The sequence below is a fragment of the Amphibalanus amphitrite genome, unplaced genomic scaffold (genome assembly GCF_019059575.1).
Source record: "Amphibalanus amphitrite isolate SeventyFive unplaced genomic scaffold, NRLGWU_Aamphi_draft 000016F_arrow, whole genome shotgun sequence".
In the NCBI taxonomy this organism is placed as follows: domain Eukaryota; kingdom Metazoa; phylum Arthropoda; class Thecostraca; order Balanomorpha; family Balanidae; genus Amphibalanus; species Amphibalanus amphitrite.
The window spans coordinates 349,602-372,070 of NW_024881512.1; the positions used below are offsets into that span (position 1 = coordinate 349,602).

The following is a 22,469-nucleotide window of genomic DNA, read 5'->3' on the forward strand; positions in this document are numbered from 1 at the left end:
TGATAGTGCAAAGAGAGGCAAGCGGCACACATATTGACTAAACGATTCGCAATATCCCACCCACACTGTGCGGCGATCAGCACAACTATCGCTCCGCGTAAAGCGATACCATACAACTCGAGTAAAGGCCGCCCCACACTGGACCTCGCATGCGGGTTGCGAGTTTGCGGGTTTTGAGTTTGCGGGCATAATACTAATTCATAAAGCGATTAGACCGTTCCCTTATGGTAGCTTCATGAATGCATTGAAGCCGGTGCACCTTCAGAAAATTTCATATAGTCGCAATACCAGCGCAACGAACCAAAATTCAACTCAAACGAAAAACCCGCAAACCTCGCAGAACTCGCAGACCTCGCAGCGAGGAAAATCGAAAGTTGACACAGAATCAACCTTTGGAATGCGATGCAAGGACGCTTGCAAGCTAAAAACATGCAGACTCGCTTGTTAGATGGTAGTGTGGGTCACTCAGCTTAGATTGTATTATTTGATTTTAAAGAAACCCGAAAACCTAAAAACTCGCAACCCGCATGCGAGTTCCAGTGTGGGGCGGCCTTAAAGCGACATCACATCCAGCGCGCATCCACACCGCATTATGCACAGTTACCATGTGCTAACAAGATCACAGCCACAAAGGACCCGCACCCTGCGCCACAGGGTCTCTCCGATATCGACCCAGGTCACAGAGAGGTCAGCTGAGGTCAGTTAGGAGTCGCTTGGCCAGTCAGTCTGCCACCTCCACTTCAGACTGCGGCTGGCACTTTTCAGTCACCTCACTAGATGGCAGCACAGGCGGGTCAGAACACCTACTGGACTGACCTGGCTCACCCCATAGAGCACTCTTGGACCCTGGCCCTGGCCAAACAGTCTGAAACAGTCTGCGGTACCGGCATACGGTCATACCGGCAAGTAGAAATCACTGGCCTTCACCAAAGGTCGATGGGAGCCTGCGGCGCTGGCTATCAGTTCCACCAACTGGCCAGCACTAAACAACAGACTCTTCACCAGCAGTGGGTAGCAGTGTCCCGTCTTGGGCTTCCATCAGCCGTCAGCAGCCGCCAGCCCCAGCTGGTGTCCCGCCTGCCGCTTTCAACCGCCATCAGGATCTTTCCGTCGAAGGCTTCCAGCAGCTGTTTCGTCAGCCGTCAGCCGCCCCGCCGGCAGCCGTTCCACCCCTCAGCCGGCCAGCAGTCGCCAGCTGGAGGTGACCAGCAGCGCGGCCAGCAGAAGGCTGACGGAGGAGCTGACGCCGCCGGCCGCGCCGCACCACGAGTTCAGGAACATGCCGGTGACGTTGTGGTAGAGGTCGGCGGCGTCGGACTCGCAGCGCGAGAGGCGCCCACTACGCTCCAGACACTGACACTGACGGTGGAGCGGCCTGTCGGCGGGAGAACACGAGACGGGTCGGTATAGAGAGACAGGGGAAAGATATGTAGAGGCAAGGGATAACCTGTACACTTGTACAGAGACCAGATATAAGGAAGCCTGTATCAAGAGTCTGCATAGACAGACACAGGCGTATAGTCTGTATGAGGACAAATAGTCTCGGTAGCAAAAGACGATTAGAAGAAAAATAGAGTCACAGTCTGTGCATAAATAGTTAAGGTGGTCTGCATAGGTGATAGCTATGTTGATGTAAGGGACTAAGGGTGAATAACGCTGAAACACTTGCCGCGCGTCAATATCTAACCACCTATGACTGGCGTAACCACGCCTTAATGTCACATTTGAACACCTTTCAAGCGTTTTACATAAAACTGTGTCGTGGGTGTCGTCATACTCCTTTACCATGCAAATAGCCCACTGTTTTCGTCGCTATACATGTTTGACATGGTTCGCATAGTGTCGTGTTCGATAGAGGCGCCATAACACGTGATACGCGGACTTCCGCCTCCCGAAATGGCCGCAGTGCCGGCCGGCCGGCCGGAGTCAGTCAGTCGGCGGGGCCGCGCGGTGGACGGTGGCCGGTGGCGACCCCGCCGGTTTACACAGTGAGCCCGACCGGTACCGTCGGCAAACAGACGGAGCTGCGCCGTCAATGGCTGACCGGCTGAGCGGAGGAACACACTCGGACCGCACTCAATGGGCGCAAACAGGCGCCGCTCGCTGCCTCATCAGCTAACGCAACAGGGTGTGAGCCCCTAATGCGCACCGATTATCGGCGCCAATACATCGGGAGGTTAGAAAAGGAAAAGTTTATAATGAAGTGGATGAACGTTCCATTTATCAAATGTTTTGAAAGGTGCGCAAACTGAGTTCGTCGAATTTGTAAGTAGGCGAAATTGGCGCATGGTCTTTGAAACTGCTGCAGCTTGGTGATGGATTCCTCTGATATGGCTTGGCCTAGTTATGATCCATGACATAAGAATATGGCTCTTAACTGAAACAGCTCACCTCTACGTTGTAATTGAATTGATGCAATCGTAGCAAGAGCTAACGTCAAATTAGGCACTGACCTGGCAGGTTACAGGGTCCAGTTACCAATCACAATCACGGGAGACGTTCCTTTTGCATTTTAAATTTCACTCAAGATGATTGCTTTGCAAGTCTGTGCACCAATTGCATGTCATGTCCCACTAACGCCCAGCACGGTAGGGGGCAGTTCTTCGTGGAAAGGTGATGATGTAAATTAGATTCAAAGTACGAGCTGTCTGATCTACATTTCACTAACGGAATGAACAAAAGGAACTCAATATTCAAAACTTCACCGGTCATTTATATCATTTGATTATGCGGGGTCAGGTCAGGTAATAAGGGTCGCCTCGAGTTACTTTCAGTCAGCTTGGGTCACACTTGGTGTCGGACCAGATCACGGAGTTACTCAAGGTTGAAGCGAAGACGTCGCCCTTTCGGAAAGTATCACAGTCGGCATTTTTAGGGGTGTGACGTTAGCCGATCGACCTACTGTTTGGTGGGCGTCCTACCCTGCAGGGGCCGGCTGGCCGGCCACAGTCGCCGCCAGGCTTATATATGTTATCCAAAAGTGACATTTCAGCATAAAAAGCTACGGGCAGCTATTGAGGATATAAGGATTACTCAACAGGTAACTCACGAGCAGACTTCCTCCCGCTGTTTCTCCATTCGTAACACCTGCGGCCACAGGTTGTCGGGCAGAGAGGAGTCGGCGCACTCCTCAGCCTCGAGCAGCGCCTGCTTGTAGCAGCTGACGGACGATATCAGCACTGTGAAGGGAGAGAGAGAGAGGTCAGATTATCGTCATACAACCCTGACAGGCTGACGCGTGCTCGAGTCAGAGATGAGGCTCTTGGAGAATCATCAAACAGATCCTCCGAGAATGGTTACAACTTACAAATGGGCTTACGATTATCTAATAAAACACGATATAGCATTAGAGACACATTAGTCTCCATTAGTAGGTAACGGTAGGTAAATAGGATGGCTTTCCATAAGATCATTGGGATTTATTATCAACTGATAAGCATAGGTGGGCACCGTTCCCCAAAATTGTAACTTCGTTACTCGTTCCTCCGTTCCCTCAAAACGTGACTTCCGTTACTCGTTCCTCCGTTCCTCTGTATATAATGTAACGGAAGTTCTTTTAGTCCGTTACTCCGTTACAGCAAAATAAAAAACGTTAAAATGTTGGGTATTTCAAACATTTTTTAGACCATTCTGACCCAACTAAACCTACCGAGAAAGCGGAATGCCCACCAAATCTACCAAGACAGTGGGCACTGATTGGACACTAAACCTTGGAACGTCTGGTGGTACTGATGCGCATCACTTGTCCCCGGCCAGATGCCGGTTGCACTTCACGAACACTAGACGTTCCAGGTTGGCATCTGAGAGCATAGGCGGCGGAACGGGGGGGGGGGGGGGCACCGGCGCACCGTGCCCCCTTTGATTTTGGCATTTTAACATTAGCCCTATGTGCGTTGCATGGAAAGAATGGGACAAAAAGTCGGCAGTGCCCCCCCCTCTCCCTTAACCCTAGAACGCCTAGGGGGGGGGTTGTATCAACCCCCCCCCCCTGAGGTTTTTTCGAAGTGCACGCTAAACGGCTTGTCGTAGCGGGCTGAAATTTTCAATACCCTCTGGGGCAACCTTTTCGCATCTTTTGCCGAAAAAAAATTGATCGGGTCATGTCAGATCACGGAGTTATGACGTCATAAGAGGTACAGCCTCCGGCCGACAGTTACCAAACGTGTGCGCCGAATCCCTAGGTTTTCTGCCGGTGATACCCACATTGTTTGATGGATCATGATGAAACTTCCCATGCATGTTGGGGCAAGCATTGGCTATCGTGTGGTGCAAGAAAATTGACCGGGTCAGGTCAGGTCACGGAGCTATGACGTCACAAGAGGAACAGCGTCCGGTACTATTTTTGAAAAGCGCCCGAACCACTATTTTGCTAATTCTTGTCACCTCAATGGGAATATGCAGCAATATTAGCTTCTATAGGGAGCAAATGGACCTCCCAAATCCAAAAATACAATCAGATTTCAAAAATTTAAATTTTGATTTTTCGAATTTCTGCCGCCGACTGTGACCTTGCCGACTTCCGGCGCTCCCAACGCGCCATTTTTAGAGCTAGGGAAACGAAATACATACCAAACGATAGAGAATTGATCAAGGAACACGATAGTTAGTGAAGGTTTCAAGTCGATATCTCCCACCGTTTTGCCGCAATCGCCGCGGAAAGTCGAAAAAGTTTGATTTTTTCGGAAAATTTGACCTTTGACCGGTCATAAGTAGGTCAAATGTTGACCTAGGACCAAAAAATATACCACCAATCGCGAGATCTCGTTGAGAGCAATCCGTTGGTTTTTTCCGCTAAGCTCTACGACCTTCCGTTTCGAAACGCCAGGGGGGGTCGTAACAACCCCCCCCCCCCTGGTCGTTCGTGTTATGAGAAATGGCCTGGTCGTGCGAGGGTTAAAGGGACTATCCCACCTTCTAAAATGTTGTTAAAACCAGAGTTAAATTGTGCCCGACTTTATAAATTGGATGACCAGGAACACGGTTCTGGCATTTATTTTTCATTAAACATCTTAGGCTTCCCATATTCCAAACACAAACTTTCAAATATGTGACGTCACAGCCCAAAATTACCTCCTTCCCCAGGCCACATTACTGTCATAAAGCTGATTCTTTTTACTCTGTAGGCACCACAACAAAGTTTAGACCAAGTTTTAAGCGATTTTTCAACGAACAAACCCATTTAAATCAGAATGACTAAACGAGGTGACGTCTCACTAACGGTCGCTCCATGTTGAAGATAGGGCCTTGTACAAGGCCCATTTTCAAATGAAGGGAACGAATTTCTTCAACACCAAGAGGCCGCGGGGGTTGCAACCTAGATAGATAGTGGTTTCTGAACCTCGCCGCAAACTTGGCTATCTCAACTCAAACCCCATGTTAAATGTGGGATAGTCCCTTTAATTGAAGATGTTCCGCTGCCACTTTCTGAGAGGGTAGCCCTTTTTGCACGTAGCACATCTTTTCCCATTGAGAACATGCGCTCTACTGAGGCGCTTGAAGGGACGCCCGTGTTGAACTTTGCGAACACATACTGCAACGCCGGCTCATTGCGGAAGGCCAGTACACTGTACACTGAGGCCATCTTCCGTCTTCAAGTCAGGGCTGCTCAATAATCCACTATTCCGCTGCTGCATTAATGTCTGTGGGTTAGCTGAAAGATCAACCCGCTCGGACAACGAAAAGTAACGGAGGAACGAAGGAACGGACTAAACTGTTAACTTGTAACGGAGGAACGAACAACCAATGTAACGGAAGTTACTTGGTCCGTTACCCTTTTTAAAATGTAACGAGTCCGTTCCTCCGTTCCTAAAAATTGTAACGGCGTTCCGGAACGGAGGAACGGAGGAACGGATCGTGCCCACCTATGCTGATAAGTTATATCGCATTACTTGCCTCTATACCGGTTCATGTGTCTCGACTAGTAATGCCAACCCATTAGCGTATTCCGACTGGTATGGGCATAAGTAATAATAATTAGCCTATCACATTGCATTGAAGAACGAATACTCTTAAGTTGGTGGACCGCTCTAAATACTTTCGTCAGTTGCTTTAGTGAATGCACCATCACCCACACTAGCTTGTAGGCGAGGCTTTCCTAGAGAGGAAGAGTACGTGAATATTTTTGTATGAAAAATGGCGGGCCGGTACGGAGACAGCTCCCACGCACCCCTAAATATCACCGTTTTGCTCGCATGGCGGCGCGGCCGAAATAAAGCTTTGCGGCACAGCCTACCTTCAGGCGCTTACCCATGGTGCCATCTAGCGGGAGAAATTGAAGACTGCTGCAAAGCGCAGCGTGATGGCGGAGTCCCTAGAAGTTAAACGTCACACGAAAACATTGAATAGCTTCTAAATACTTTGTTACACAGAGGTAAGAATCGTTATCACTCTGCGCTTCTCTGTAGTCTTCAGTTCCTCCCGCTAGATGGCACCTTACGTAGGCGCCTGAAGGTAGGCTGTGCCGCAACGCTTTACTTCGGTCGTGCCGCCGCGGAATCAGCAACGAGACGGTTTGTCGCCGTCTGCCTATGTAAATTTGTGCCACGGTTGTCCGTATTATGAAACAATAAAATTCAGCTGCCTTGTTTTTTAGGTAACCATTCTGTACCTGGCAAGGTATACCTGCCGAGGTAGATATTCAGCTGATTATCGCGCACACTCACTGGATAGGTACGGTGTCAGGCAAAAGGATCTACGGATGACCTCATCAGTAGCTTACTCAAGTTGCGAGGCAGAGAATAAGTCTAGGCAATTGTCCATAAATGGCCGTGAACGCTGGCGATGAAGTGTAGGTAAGCGATTGGCTAAACGACCCCTAACGTGAATTGGGCAATAAACCCAGCTCGACTTCATTTAACGATGTAAGAAAATTGATTTGCAATGGGGTAGTTTAAAGCGGAGCTATCAAGCTCCATATTAAAATGGCACGAGTCATTCCTTACACACCAGTGATTCAGACAACGTAAACCAATGCCTAGCATAGCGCGCAATTAACCGCTGTTTTTGACATTCAACTCTATGTTGCGTTTCGTCAGAACTACACAGGTAAACTAATTAATTAGAATGTAACCAGAAGTCTGATACACTGATTACATATGTGCGTAAGGGCCATTTACCTAATTACAATCAAAGTCCTTGTGGCAGTCAGCAGCGAATGCAGCATGCAATCACATTGCACATTGCACATTGCATTGTTCAGCTTGCTATTTGCTTACACGTTATACTGAGTGATCGCTATATTACATTACTTCCATTTCCCCGATTCTGGGTGGCATGGACCACTGCTGTCCCCTTCCTCATTACTCATTTCTATTCCCAACGTCCCCTCCAACTGCTCATACAGGCCTCCTCACAACCCCTGCTACTATAGGGTAAGGGCGGGTAAGAGTACGCGGGCGATAAGAGTACGCATCAGCTGTTTCGGTTGCTTAGCAACGCGGGTTTGTCGAGTTCATGAAGTGACATGAAGCCGCCAGTGCGTGCATGTCACCAACGGAACGTGGGCGTTGAGAGGCGACGCTGTTTAGTTTAAGGCGATGAATATTATTTTCGAGCGTTATGATATTATTATGATATGGTACAATAACTTTGATACTTGGCAGTTGAGATAAGATACATTTCCGTGATTGTTGTGGGAAACTTGTGAGGTTATCTGGGGAAATGCTGTACAGTGCAATATTCTGTTTGCGAAGTTTTGCACAATGTTTTGGGGATGTTTTGTGCGCGAATTGCATGTACGGTAAGAGGACGCACTGTTCAGGAGGGTAAGAGTACGCAGAATTATACATTGAATCGAATATACAGAAATATAGAATTATTAATCTATCGCTCAATGACGTTTGTTTTGTAGGTATATCATCAATGGAGCACTGTGATGCAGATGCGTACCCGAAATTCTTCCAAATACGAGTTATTCTCCTTTCTGATTGTGCATTTTTTTTTAAAGAAACACAGGACATGATTATTTCCTGGTTTATAGACTTGAAAGATTTATTTTATGTTTTTCTTTTTGGATTCTAGAATTAACTTAAATGCCTTCTGAGTTTGAAGTTAACCCGCGCCCCACTGGGGTCTGTGTATAACACGCCCTACTGGGGGGGGGGCTATTCATAGCCCCCCTCCTAACTCCGAAACTACTGGGCCGATCGTCAAAATTCAAACGGCGTCTGACAGCGCCGGAAAAACTGTCGAGCGAAACCTAATTTCATTGACCTCGAGGTCACCGATGACGTCACAGGTCAGGTCAAAGTAAAAATTATTAGCACTTTGGCTTGTTCACATTTTGGGCTCTGGCCGCCGTCTTACAAGTCAGATCAGGCTCATTTTTGGTTTCCACACTCGTGAACAGATGCTCTAGATACCTTGAGGGTACCAAACTTGTACTTTGCTTTTCAGGTCAGGGTCAGGTCATCACAGGTCACGAAAATATTATATCATGCGTCGGTCACGTGACACATGTTTTATGGTCCATTTAGGCCATAGATTTCGAATTTGATGTCGTCTATGTCATTCGAGGTCACTTTGAGTCGAATTTAGCTTAGGTCAGGTCACTTTCAGGTAAAAAAGGTCAAATTTTGAAGTTGAAATTTGTCAACAAAAAAGGTGTCTATTGGATGCAGTTTGAGCTCAGGAACACGATGGTGCCATTTATATTGGTGTACGATGCCAAATACGTACTGAAAAATTGATTTGAAAAATTAATAATTGTGAATTTTTTGCAATAATGCGTATAACTTGGCCATTTTTGAAGATATTTAGCTAAAACTTGCTAGAGTTAGTCATAATCATGCGTTCTGTCACATATATTCCGGTTTTTTCGAAAAGTCAAAAACTTTTTGAAAAAAATATAAAAATATAAATTTTGAATATTATTATATAAAATTTTCGAAATTTCAAAATTTTGAAAATCCGAGATAGCAGTTTGATAGCGTGGTCAATTCTGAGTTCTTTCATGCAAAGAAATTGGATCTAGCTTAAAAACTGAGCTCTTGGGAGCGATTGCCGTGGTTCAATGTTTTGCGTCGAAATCGGACGAACATGACGTCACTCTGACGTCATTTCCGGCCGACCTATGGTAGCTACGAAGTTCAAAGTTTGACACAAGGTGTCAAATTGATGCAGCCGAAGGAACTGAAAGTTTGGCGTTGATCCGTCAAGCGGTTTGGAAGTTATTGCAGAAAAACGGGAGGGGGGGGCTATAAATAGCCCCCCCCCCCCAGTGGGGCGCGGGTTAAGCATTTGGACAGTGCAAGCTGCATAGATGTGTGTTCATATGCTTGCGTACTCCACCCGCCTGGCGTGCGTACTCTTACACACCCCATATGGTAAGAGTACGCAAGTGCAACGGTTCAGAAAATGTCAGTTTTAGACCACTTCCATTTACGCTGAAGGATCGTTGCCCCATGGGTTGATGGCTAATTCAATGAACTTTAATATTCCCTATTTGCGATTTCATTCCTTCAAATATTAAACAAATGAGAGCAAGAAATCCACTAAGTGCGTACTCTTATACGACTTCACCCTATGCGTCAATTGGTTACGGACATGGCCCGGGGGAGGGTCCGCACACCGCACTACACACCGGCGCCCGTAATTGCGGCGCGCAGCAGTGCGTACTACCATTGACGTCCACCTGACCCAAATCTAGCCCACCCCAGGCATGCCAAATAGCGTGGGTGGTTTACCGCTTAGGGGAATAAGGAAGTACAGGGAAGGTGGACCAATAAACTTAACGACAGAAACGTGGGTCTTTTGATTTTCTATGGCACGCAGAGCAATACCTTTTGCGTTAGATGGCTAGTGCTCACCATAATTGGCGATGAGCCTTGATCATTGATCATTCAAAAATTTATTTACTTTCAGAAACAGCTCACTCGGCATGTATCGCGTACACCGCAAAAAAAAATGTTAAAAGCCACTAGTTTGTGACTCATCTGGTGCTACATCTGTTACCGTAACACTCGAACAGAGGAAGCCGCCCGTCCGACCGCCACAGTGGGGTCCCCAAGACAGACCCCGGCCGCGGCCCCGCATGGACCTCCGGGCGCAGCTCGCCGAGAGTGGACCGCAGATCAGGACCGCTCATTTGTCAGTATTGATCCTCGTGTGCACCCCCAGACGGCTCTGTACACGCTCCATGTCACCATTCGCCGGCGCTGGCCGTCGCTAGGGCGCCGCGGGCTGTACATAGAAACGGACGGCGGACGGCCGGGCTGACGGCGGCGGAGGCGGCACTGACGGTGTCGGCAGTCGTCGCTCAGGAGCTCAGCGCAGTGCAGGAGCCAGTGTGGCCAGACGTGCACGGGAGCACACGTGAGTGGCGGACGCCGGAGGAGCGAGGACTGAGAGTCATTGGTGAAGAGGTGGAGTCGCAGACGGCGACCTCAGGTCAGTGCCCGGCCGGCGGGGGAGATCGAGCACCAACGGGCCCCGCGCAGGCCACAGAGGGCGACGACTTGAGGAAAAACAGAGAGCAGGATAAGGAGGGATGTTGGTCGGATGAGGGAAGGATGAGGGTGGGATGAGGATGAAAATGGAATGAGTAACAATTTTAGCTCAAACGATTCAGGAGCCGCCCACACTTGTGAATTTCCATCGCTGTGGCTGCTTGGATCTGCATATTATACCTTCATGGAAGCTTACTTTATTACTCTCTGTTGCAGTTTGTAAACAGTTCCTCACGCTGTTTACACTTTGGAAACTTTACTGTTTTGAAAACTGGAAACTTTAGACTGTTTTGAATGCATTGCCTATGCCCATTGCCCAGTACCCACCCAAACAATGCAATGCTCAATCGTTTACGCATGTCTCTCGGGAGTCGGCGCCAGCTTCACGGCTCATTGCATACTGTTTGGACGCTTCGCTACGCATATCATCCAGAATGTGCGGTTACTTTAATACGTTTCGTTTGCAACGAAGCCAAGGCTAAAATTAAATGTCACTCGATGCCACCCAAGATCTTTAAATCAGCACTTTCCGTTATCGTCGCACAATACACCTGTTCAAGTTCCGTATCAGATTACCAAATGGAAATTAGAACCAACAAACGATGACGCACTTAAACAATTCAGGAGGGTTGCGAATTGCTATGAGTAAAAATAGCTGGGACAGTTGCACTCATGTTGCACTCGTGTTTGCTGTCGGGCTGAAACAGTAAAGTTTGTGCGACAAAAGCTGTCCGAGGACGTCTTAGGTCATCAAAAACTTAAACTTTGAGGCGGCAGTACACGAGATACAATTAGATGCCAATTCTCGCTTGAGAACCTGTGAATGATCTCACAGAGCCACTTCTGGACCATCACCACATCACACATGAGATAGACACTCGTTCTCACCTGAGAACCTGCGTATGACGTCCTCGCAGAGCCACTCCTGGACCAGAGCGCCACTGATAATGAGATAGGTACCCATTCTCACCTGAGAACCTGCGTATAACGTCCTCCCAGAGCCACTCCTGGACCAGCGCAACTGCCACTGATATAGGTACTCGCTCTCACCTGAGAACCTGTGGATGACGTCCTCACAGAGCCACTCCTGAACCAGCGCCACCGCCCGCAACAGGTCTCGGTAGCGGAAGAAGTCGCCTAAGCTCTCACAGGTCAGCAGCACGTTCTCGAAGCAGGTCACCATCATCTCAATCCGTCTGACGCGGGGAGACAGAGGAGGCAATAACGTCATAAATTGTCAGCGAGACTGGGACATGAAACGGAGGTAAGGTAGACTTTGGCCTCCAAAGCACGACACACCCCATCATGTAATCACCACGATCAGCAGGGAATGGTAGGGCCCATGTCATATAGATGGTGCATGAGTATATCATTAATCTTGGGTATACCTACCTAGCACATAAATTCCAATAGTTATAATTAATTTATGAAACATGATTGTCAGCTTATGTGTGTGAAGACGCATTCAGTGCAGACCCGGGGTAGGTGTAATGCGCAGCTACACGGGCGATTCGTAACGGCCAGCCGTTTAATTGCACCTATAGTTGGCAGCAATGCAGCAGCTATGATGTATTGCCTAGTTATAGCCATTGGGTTTGTGAAAAGAACACTAATTTTCGTATTTTGCGGATCATCTCCATCAGTTCGCTACATTTAGCCACCAGCTGATCACGACATCCACAAAATATCGCAAGGATAAACAAAAAGAAGTGCTGCTCAAAGCCTCAAGAAGCTCTTAGCAGCTTTGTTTGCGGCTGCAGTGTAGCACTGTATCTAAGAAGCTGTTTGTGATCAATCCATAGAACATAACACTCTTCACTTACAGAGTCGAGTGAGACTCGTTCAGCACTTTGGCATTTAATTCCTGCGTTTTTGAGCGCATACTCTAATTATTTTTCGATATTTGTTTTATGAAAATTAGCCTCCACTTGACTTGTTATTCGTGTGCGGCGCAGTAGGTAAATAGGTAAGTGCGGTAGGTAAAACGTGATTGAGTCACATAAAAGCTACATAGAATAGCTGGCGAGTCAAAGGGCTGTAAACGGAACAAATATTGCTTTCAGGATTGTCGTGAAACCTCAAAATCATCAGATTATCATTATTCAACTATTTGAGCTATATCTTTCTGCTTTGTACCAGCAACGTTTTGGATTATGACACGTTTCATCAGTCTGTAGGCAGCAAACCAGGCAGTGTTTGATGACGCTGTCAAGATAGTACTTACTGTACACATTGTAGATACGATCATACGTCTTATGTATTTTGCATTTTATTACACGGATTATGCGATACATGCAACTATAAGATAGAAAATGTCACCTCATTGAAGGGTATAAGACGTAATATATAAGGCTTTATGTGTAGGAGTGGGTATGCTAGTTACTAACGCATGCACGACATTCACATGACACGAACAAAACTTGATATGCCATCCACATATATTGTCAATCTTGCCTGTAGATAAGAGTCCGTAATTGGGATAGGATCTAGTAACTCTGGGCACAGATATCCCGGGGATTACGGGGAGTTATGCCGAATCGATCCATCCCGTGACCCACGAATGCATACGCAAACAAGACGGCGCACACTTTCAGAGAAACAAACCAAAGTGAAAGATGCACCAAAGGAGGGGCGCGACAGGATGTTCCCCACAATTATGATGCAGTCAGCCCGGGTAAAACACAAGTCGTAGGTATGTCTTTAAGTTGTCGACTTTCAGAAGATCAACATCTAATACGACAATAAGTGCCTACTTGCGCTAAACCAAGATATACTTTGCTGTTGCTTGCGTAACTTCAAATCAACCATTTATAAAAGCAATTAGCAGGGCGGTTCAGTGTGAAACTTCGTTAATATTTAATGCAACGGCACGTTTAAAGCATGCGACGCTCTGTTTTATGCGAATAGTATATTTATGTGGCGTGTATATTTAAAGAAGATGGGCAAGGACTTAAGTTAGGCATCAGATTCTTGTTTGGGAAGGAGATGCACTTTGAAAGCTTACGATCAAACCAAGACTATTTATATTTAAAGTTACGCCGAACGCGACAAAATTTGAGCATGCACAAATTTGCAGCTATTGTAGACATAACTGACATGTTTTCTGCTTGTAAAGCAAGAGAAAAAGGCTTTCTAGCCCGCATATATAAAACTGCTGCATACTGTGCATGTGCGCAATTGGGGGATAGCCTGATTGGGACGAGCCTTGAGGTTTCAAACGATTGAGAGTGACACGGACTTTCATCAATCATTTTGGACGTTAATTGTCGCCTTTTAAATCGTTAGCCGTCTAATCAAATCGTGCACCCCATTACCATTATTCAATTACGAGACATTAACGTACGACAAAGGATCCAAGAACTGAATGCTTAACTTCCAAAAATTGTTCATTTGTCATCCCCAATGGTTGGTATCGATTTATTTTCCGATGAAAACGGCCTGTTTCACGGCGAAGCGTTGACGGGCGTTTACCGGGGCGGCTGCTGATTGAAAGTGAGAGCGGCGGCGTCATTAATTTGGTGGCTGTCCACTGGCCAGTGTCGGGGGTCAGGTCGGCGGGGGTAGAGGGGTTAGGTCGGAGGGAGGCAGCGGTGCGGAGTGAACCGAGTCGACGATTGAATGCCGCCCGCGCCAGCCGCTGCACTGAGCAGATATTGACACAGGCCGTCAATGTCGCTGCAGCGGCGACCGGCAGCACTCAGCTCGATGGTCTGAACACATAAAGGGCCATGGCGGCCGCTGCAACCGCCAGTCAAAGCCGTCCATATCAGCAAAGAGCCTCTCACAACACTACGCCGACCCGCTGTGCACAAAATGACAATCGGCTAAGTTGCTCTAATGGCGCTGGCCTAATGAAGTTTATGTCTGGCTAAGCATGTAATAAGATGTATTACATTGGTAACTGTGATATCAGTACTAACCAGCACCGATTCTGTTTCACTGACTGCCCCTGATGGATGGCCGTTAAGCTCAAAATAAGTAAAGATCGATGACTATTATAGAAACAAGCTGATGAACTATCGCGATAAACGGTTTTATGGCGACAATGTGGTAGCATTTACTGCTGCAATACGTTCATAATTAAGCGTGCGCATGCCTCACTGATTGCTAGAAAGTAATGCAAACAGCAGCACAGCGCTACGACCGACATTCCATTGTGCGATCGGCGCTCAAATAAGCTGGATAAGCGGCGACCAGTGCTCGCTAAATCAAAATACTCAGCTGTTGAGTACAACCACAGCAATCAGCTGCGCCGTAAAATACAAATGTGATTGTTATGTTCAGACGCAATACCTACATAGTTGACCTTTAGTCACTTTCTGACGGGCACGGGTCACAGGTCACAGGTCACAAGCGCCCTGCTATTTACCGGAGCTGACCCGGTGGGTCCTGGGCTATATTCCTCGCAAAAACATGAGACCTATATTCACAAAGTAAGCGTTGCCAGCTGACTCAAAATGAGTGGCATTCATCGCGTGCACTCTAGTTATTCTGGTAATCAAGCTTAGCACTTTGCATAAAAAGTAAAAATTAATAAATAAATAAGTAAATAAATAAATAAATAAATAAATAAATAAATAAATAAATAAATAAATAAATAAATAATAAATCAACAAAGCTTGACGAGGCGCTCCGCGGCAGCCGTTTTGGGTGGCGCGTTTCACGAGGCCGTATAATGCTGCCGACGCCGTCCATCACGTGACCAAATTTCATTTGCGTGACAATAGACGGCCTAGGGCTAGGACACAATCACTCACGGAATACGAAATTCGGGTGTGCTGACCTATTGTGCCAGGGGAAATTCCGCCAGCGCACGCCTTCAAAGTTTCCATGCGGTGCTTTGCCACTTTTGCTTCAAAGACACCACATGGAGGCGAGGTCGTGGGGTTCTCATAAAACTGCCACGAGGCCGACATCATTAGCTAGGCTTTTACCATTTTCAAGCAAGAAACACTGATACGAAACACTCAGGACACGTAACAAACTATCGACCTTGGCCACATTCTCCCTTTTGAGTTACGGTTTAGCAGTTGAATGGGTTTTAACCCTAAATTACACTATTATGAGTCTTATCAGTATCTGACACCATGCACGCAGACACACATTTGATATAAGCTCAAGAAGCAGGACGAATATAAATTCGCGGAGGACATAAATCAAGGAACTGAAACCAGTAAGCCGGCGGAAATGAGCTGCATTTGCCTCACGGGATCAACCGGGCAACACTAGCGAGAAGTCACGCACCTGCAGTTTTCGGCCATTTCCGGTCCGTCCAGGATGGGTCTGTCGCCGAATCGGTTGGCCCCGCCGCCGGGCCGCCGGCCCCGCGACCGACCCCGCTGCCGAGCACGGTTGATGTTGGAGAGACCTTCCCTCTCGGGGTACACGATAGCCTCGATAGACTGTGAAAAAGGCATAGGGAAGACTAAACTATGCGTATTAGTATACCTTATATGATGCTCTCATCATGACATCTTCAGAGTGATGCGCGCGCAATACTCGCGTGTCTGATCGAGCGTTACTCGGCACGGTACTGGAGCAAGACTCAGTGCAGGCTGGAGACTGAGCCCCGTCCCACTTCGATGGACAAGTATAAAGAAAGGCTGCACGACCGCCCGGCTGACCGACTCGAGCCCGCTGCTCCGTGCGTGTCTGGTTGAATGGCACTGACAGCGACTGGCCAAGAATCAAACAGAGCGAGAAAAGACGGGATAGCAGCTCTGCCCTATATCAGACACGTGGAGCGCAGAGGGCCGGCCTCGGGACTGTTACCATCTGCCGACCCAGCAGAGCAAGCTGACAGAGAAATGACAGACTGGTTCTATGTTCCATTGATACCATGGATGCTGAGAGGGAAATCAAGGCGTGCGAGGGGTAGCAATAAGAAAGGCCGGCGCAATAACGGCGCTGACGAATACTCACAAGAAAATCTCGTTCGAGGTAGGTGTGAAGGCAATGCGCCACTTCTTTGTTCTCCTTGTTGCACGACATTGCATGCCTGAAAATGCCTGAAAAAGATACAGAGAAAGCATACAGAATGGTCAGCTAAGGCTCCCTACAAACATTTCACCACAGAAAATTGTCGCCGGACCTCAGGATCTGGGCATGTTGAGCTAGATAGCACCGTTTTCAATATGTCAGCTTACAATGGTAATCCACACATTTCGATTGACATCTGTATTTATTTTAGCAGTCTCATGTCAGCTTACGCCACCCGAAGGGATGTGTGGGCCGGCTAAATCACAGGATCAACTGCACAGAGCTGCTAATGGAACAAAAGGCTGGAAAAACGCCGATCCTGTCCAGGATACATTTGCCCTCTCCGGAGAAGCCGCCCTGTATGTCAGAGCCCGGACACAAAACAGTGAGCTTTGCGCAGTCAGTCACACCGTGTCCACGCCGCCAATTTGACCTTTCTGGCTGCCACCCGGACTGGATTACGTGCCTACCGTCATTTACGTGCCACAGACCCTAAAAGTAGCAGAACGATAACCATGTCTCTGAAATATAACGGCAATCATATGAGGGTAAAACAACACGGTCGTTGGTTAACGGTTGTGTTGCCAAATGAGCTATTTCCATGCGAATACAAAGTGACATTAATATTTATCAGATCGCTTTGACATTGATACGCAAAGCAGAAGCGATCCCGGTTTCTCAGATACAAGAAAAAGGTGTTTCAAAGAAATTCACTTGGACTTCTCCGGCATATAGTCAAGTCTAGAGTCGTTTTTGAGCAGGCGATGCATACCAACTATCGGGAAGGAAAGAGAAGATTCTATCGGTAACTATGGGAAAGGAGCTGCTCAGCTGCTGTTTCCCCTAGGTATACCTTAACGTTAACTGGGGTCTCTGACGATTTAACTGAATGCCCGCTGTTGAAAGGCGACGCCAAAAACTACTTCAGTTTTGACAGCCGCACAAAAAAAGGTGAGCTGGGCGACTTAAGAATGACCACTGCACACGCTGGGTAGTCACCGGGCCTGGGGTGGCCCCTTACCTGCGATTGTGAAGAGAAACAGCAGGTGGTTGGCCGGTGCCATCTCTGCGTGACGCTTGGCAAGTCTCTCTAGACTACGGTACCACTTGGCATACAGCGCTGGCACTGCGAAACGGCCTCACCACGGTCGACAAGGTCACGCCCACAGCCTCTGATGCCAAACGGTCGTAAAATGCCGACTGTTGGACAATCAACCCTCTGTCGGCTGTCGGCTGCCCGTATTCGACAGTGGTGTGTCGACCGTAAGACAGCCTCTTGTCGGCTGTAGGACAGTAATGTGTCGGTAGTAAGACGGCCACTTGCCGACGCCGACGGAACGGCCCAGCCGACGGTCTGACTCCTCTGAATCTCCACCCGCTCACTGGCACCCCTACCGGCGCGGCGGCCCGGCCTCACCTCACAACACTGACGTCACTCAGCACGGATGACGTTACACTGAGGCACCGCCCTGGCCAATCACCGTCAGTGTATCACTTTCGGCGCCCGACGGCAACGTCACTGATTCTTCACGAGATGTTATAACGTCAGATGGGTTTGGCCCAGCAGTGCGCTCAGTTGCAGTGGCGGCAACTTTGCCACCCCCACTGTCCGAGTCACCACGAAACAAGATCACTGAAATTCGCCGGCGTCGAGCCGTCTATCCCTCCCGTGCCGTCGTCGTTCAGCGAAACCGGAAGCGGTCCCTTCCGGTCAGTTTCGATAGCCGCGGCGAGTTTCCTGAGCGGCGTGCGGCTGCGCCTGGAACGGAACAGGACGCTGCGTCAGTGGCCAGCCCTGCAGCTCTGTGTTTGCGGCTCACAGCTGTGGTGACGAGCGGCGCTCGGAGGGCCGTTACTCGGAACAGTCAGAGCAGGCGGTGACGGATATTTCATTGTTGCAGGGCTGAGGGCGGAAATCGGGTGCACAGATGTGGTTCTAGGTAAAATGAGAAGATTTAGGTATACGATCGCCATCCATATAACCATATAATTGATATGAACTCAATATGTAGTGAAAAAAAAATCACTGTAGGCAATACATTTTAATTAATTGAATACATCTATCCCTAAACGCATATGATCTAGGGCTTCCAGTGATTACCGCATACGCATCGCTTTTAATAACACCGAGCTTATTTTTGTCTTAGTATACCGTAAGAGGCATATTAAAAACGTTTATCAGTTTAAATAGTTCCGGCAATCTTTTAGAAACGCCAATTTTGTCAGCATTCAGCCAAACTTTTATAACCCCGGCAAATCCAATGACACCTAAAAATCGTGTTCATTTCTCATAATGATGACATCAAGACAGCTGGCCGCTCCAGACTACCCATGAAGCGTCACCTCCTGCGTCTGTAGCCTTTGCACGGGCTGATGCAGGCGGCGACAGATATTTCATAACAAGGAGCGTGACGAGCTCGCCGCGGGCGCGCCACCGTCTGCAGTCCCGTCCTCCGATACCCCGGGACGGTTTGTGCGGGGGCAGGGGCACTCCTCCGGGCTCCGCGGTAAGGGGGAGGCACTCCTCCGGGCTCCGTTGTAAGGGGCACTCCTCCGCAGGGGAGCACTCCTTTGCTTTAGGAGAGGAAGACACTCCTCCGCATTTGGGGGGTGGAGGGCGGGGGTAGGTATTCCTCCGTAGTGTAGGAGGGCACTCCTCCACTGTAGGGAGGGGAGGGGAGCTGGCGTGGAGCCATCGGTGGCACTACGCTCCAAACCCAACTACGGCGTAGTACTCTCACAATGTTGGTGGCTGGGTCACGCCACCCAACTGGTGCCTGCCGACGTGTGTTGTATCTTCATGACCGTCTGCTTGGTCTACACATGACCGTTTATAATGTGATGATAAAATTTGTGAAGGACTACCATATACGGGGTGAAGAAAACAGGACAACCTGCCACCCGTTCTTGTCATCTGGAATGGAGGCTTAGAAACTATTTAAGGTTATTATTTCACATAATTAAATGCAGACGGTGCGTGAGTTTCAATGAAGTCGCTTACGTCTAAATGTCATTTGTAGATATCTGTCTAGATGTTTGTCTAGGGGGGTTTTCGTTTATGATTTTGAGGTGTGAACATTTACCTACCTCGACCGAATAGGCATGTAGGTATGTCACATTACTTGGCACAATGCTGACATGTTATTTGTCGCTCACCAGTTAATACGGCACTGGGAGTTTTCAGTCAATAGCCTATATAGCACTGTCATGTCCCGTAGCCCAGAGGTTCGTGATTATCTAGGAAATGGGCACTGAACAATGTAGAACAGGATGCAGCTTATATGCCAATCTGAATCATAGCTTGCCGAAGTTATTGCCGGTAGCATCAATAGCAGCGCGACATTTATTCGCATGATGAAATAGTGACTATTTCGAATGTCGATGGGAACACACGAACGTTTCATTCATCAGAATTCACTATGCTCACTGGTGCCCTGGCTCGAGCTGTTGTCATGGAACGATTGCTTGTAAGGGCCAGCTGATGGTCAGTGCGCTGAAAAACAAAACGTCTTCACGACTGGGAAGGATGCAGATCATTAACTACGGAAACGCTACAAAAAAGTTATATGTCATTGGCAGAGAGCGTAAGTTTTGATCGCGTAATGCGCATGACATGTGTCGTTTACACCTGATCCGTGGATGTTTCCAATGTAGGCGCGATGAAATCATCACCCGAGCAGTCAGCAGGGTGTCGCAACTCGCAATTTCAACAATTACAAACAATCCCGGGCGCGAAACCTTCCCCCATCTTCTCGCGGTTCGTCAAAGCGCTGCCGTTTCTCCGAGACCAAATAAGGTCCCGTCCTTGGTAGGTACTCCGACCCGGCTGCCGTCCAGCGATCCACTAAATCACAGACCGACCGACAGCCCAGCCACGCAAACGGCGCCCTCACATGGCTCGGAAAACCACAGCGGGCCCGTGCGAGCACACTGGAGAAATGCCGGGTTCCAGGGAACTCACGTGCCGGGGCTATAAACACGTGACCGGGTGGCCACGCTCAGAAATAGCCCTGGGAGGTTTGTGTATGTATGTATGCGGCCTTGCGCTGTCGGTCGAGGAGCAATGCCCAAGACGGGAACAGCGGGTGCCCGATGTAGCCGATCGAAGTTCAGCAGGATGTGGACCACCAGAAAGCGAAGTCATATAATGGAAGTAAGTCAGTGTTAGTACCGACAGTGCCGCTTTTAATAGAGCTATGAACCGTTATCCATGAGAACCGGGAAGAATCACGGTAAAGTACGGAAGCATGCACTGACCGACGAGCCAGTCGACACCCTTCACTCCAAAGGAGGCTGTTCAACAAACGGCAATATTGTAATTTCAATGCGTTCTTGTGGGGATACGTTACCTTACGACAAATTAATCCTCCTGGTAGCTCCGTTACCCATAAGACGGTAATGCCCGAGGCCCTAGCAGGCAATGTTCGTGCAACAGACAGGACACCGTATTTCACATTGGTTCCACTGGGGTATCAGATCGCCAGACTACCCGACTAACAACTAACCACAGCTGGTACTACCAGCCCACTGACCTCGGCAGTCGCGGTCCCAGGCCTCTGACGTCACCATTCGCTATTCAGCCACCTCATCTCTGAATCAGTTACGCCGAACACTGCTACGCGTCGGTGTGAGACGCCGCTCTCGGCCCGTCTGACTCACCCCTCTCTCCCTCGCTCTCGTTCTCGCTCTCCGCACTGCTCTCTCTGGTTCCAGACCGGCGCCGCGGACCACACTCACCAAACCGCGGCCGAGCTGAAACTGACAGCGGCGGCGGCGGCGGCGCGGCCGGGCTGGGAGGGACGCGTGCCACCGGCGGGGGGGGGGGGCTGAGGGGGCCGACCACGGTCGAGGTCGACCGGTCTCTGATGACGGATGGTGCCGCCAGAGGGCGCTGGAGAGGGGAGGGGGGGGGGGGGCGGCGGCGGCGCGGTGGGCTATCGTGTGGAGAAGTGAGGCAAGAGAGGACAAATTATTTCTTCAAGAGTCAAAGTCGAAAGGATAGAGAAGACTCGAGGCGTCATTGCGAAGTCAGTGAATCAGACCACTGCTCAGTGCTCATCATCCATGGAGCTATGTTAGCAATAAACAGCACCGTCACACCGATAATAGCGCATGATGTAAGCGCTCGCTACCAGCCTCTACTTGTCACAGTCATCCGTTGGGCCGCCACACAGACGTCAAATGATTAACTTTGCTTTGGCATACAAGGACCATGACACTGCGTATACCTACGGACGGCTGCGCAGTGCTCAGTTTGTCGGCCGTATGGTCTAGCAATATTCGGTTGCGCAAAAAAGATACCTTTGGACACTTAGACAGGCCTTGCTCTATAAAAAACCAAACGACTTACGGGCAATGGGATTGCCGTTTAGGTAGTTATCGTGTGGCGTGCTTATTGCACTTCGTTATGACTTTGATCGTTACCTTTGAGACAAAGCTGTCAATAGCTTTGCACGATAGTCCGTATATCTTTCACCCGAGCTGGATACATTTCAGTAGCGGCGGAACACCTTCAATTAAGGGGGGGGGGGCACTGCCGACTTTTGGTCCCATTCTTTCCATGCAACGCCAATAGGGCCAATGTTAAAATGCCAAAATCAAAGGGGGCACGGTGCCCTCCCCGTTCCGCCGCCTATGGTACATTTACAACAAATATATAATACCCATCAGTTCTGTGGTTGGAATGGTTGACAGCTGGTTGTAACATTCACGGGATCACATATGAAGAGAAATGCGGGCTCCCAGGAGATATCTGATCAGTCTCATCACTCTTAGGCGCGGTGAATCGCCTGACGGTGCCGACAAAAGTTTCGTGTCGCGACCGTTTACTCAGCCGTCGTAAGAAATAGTTCTTCGCTTCCTATTATAACATTCGTATAATTATAATTATCCAAATAACAATACCTACATAAAAAGACTGAGGAAGTGATGTTGGTTAATAATGCACACAGACACAAGGGAACCACCCTGTTTTATCAATGAGCACTTGAATACTCAACGTCTCATTAAATCGCAACATCATCAGTAAGTATGTACATTGTACGC

At 48.6% G+C, this 22,469-nt stretch overlaps 1 protein-coding gene across 2 annotated transcripts; it reads right to left on the reverse strand.

Annotated features, from left to right (window-relative positions):
• Positions 1 to 559: 559 nt before the first annotated feature.
• LOC122386930 lies at positions 560 to 21,199 on the reverse strand. Of its 2 annotated transcripts, none has more exons than XM_043376681.1 (7): positions 21,084 to 21,199; positions 17,446 to 18,183; positions 16,368 to 16,453; positions 15,690 to 15,847; positions 11,496 to 11,641; positions 3,050 to 3,179; positions 560 to 1,375 (listed from the first exon to the last, which is right to left on the reverse strand). In XM_043376681.1, exons 2-7 carry the CDS (start codon positions 17,486 to 17,488, stop codon positions 1,174 to 1,176), a joined length of 765 nt encoding a protein of 254 aa, XP_043232616.1. In that variant the 5' UTR covers positions 17,489 to 18,183; positions 21,084 to 21,199; the 3' UTR covers positions 560 to 1,173. The 2 variants fall into 2 exon arrangements, with proteins under 2 accessions (XP_043232616.1, XP_043232622.1); XM_043376687.1 differs by having other exon boundaries at positions 20,957 to 21,184.
• Positions 21,200 to 22,469: the final 1,270 nt, after the last annotated feature.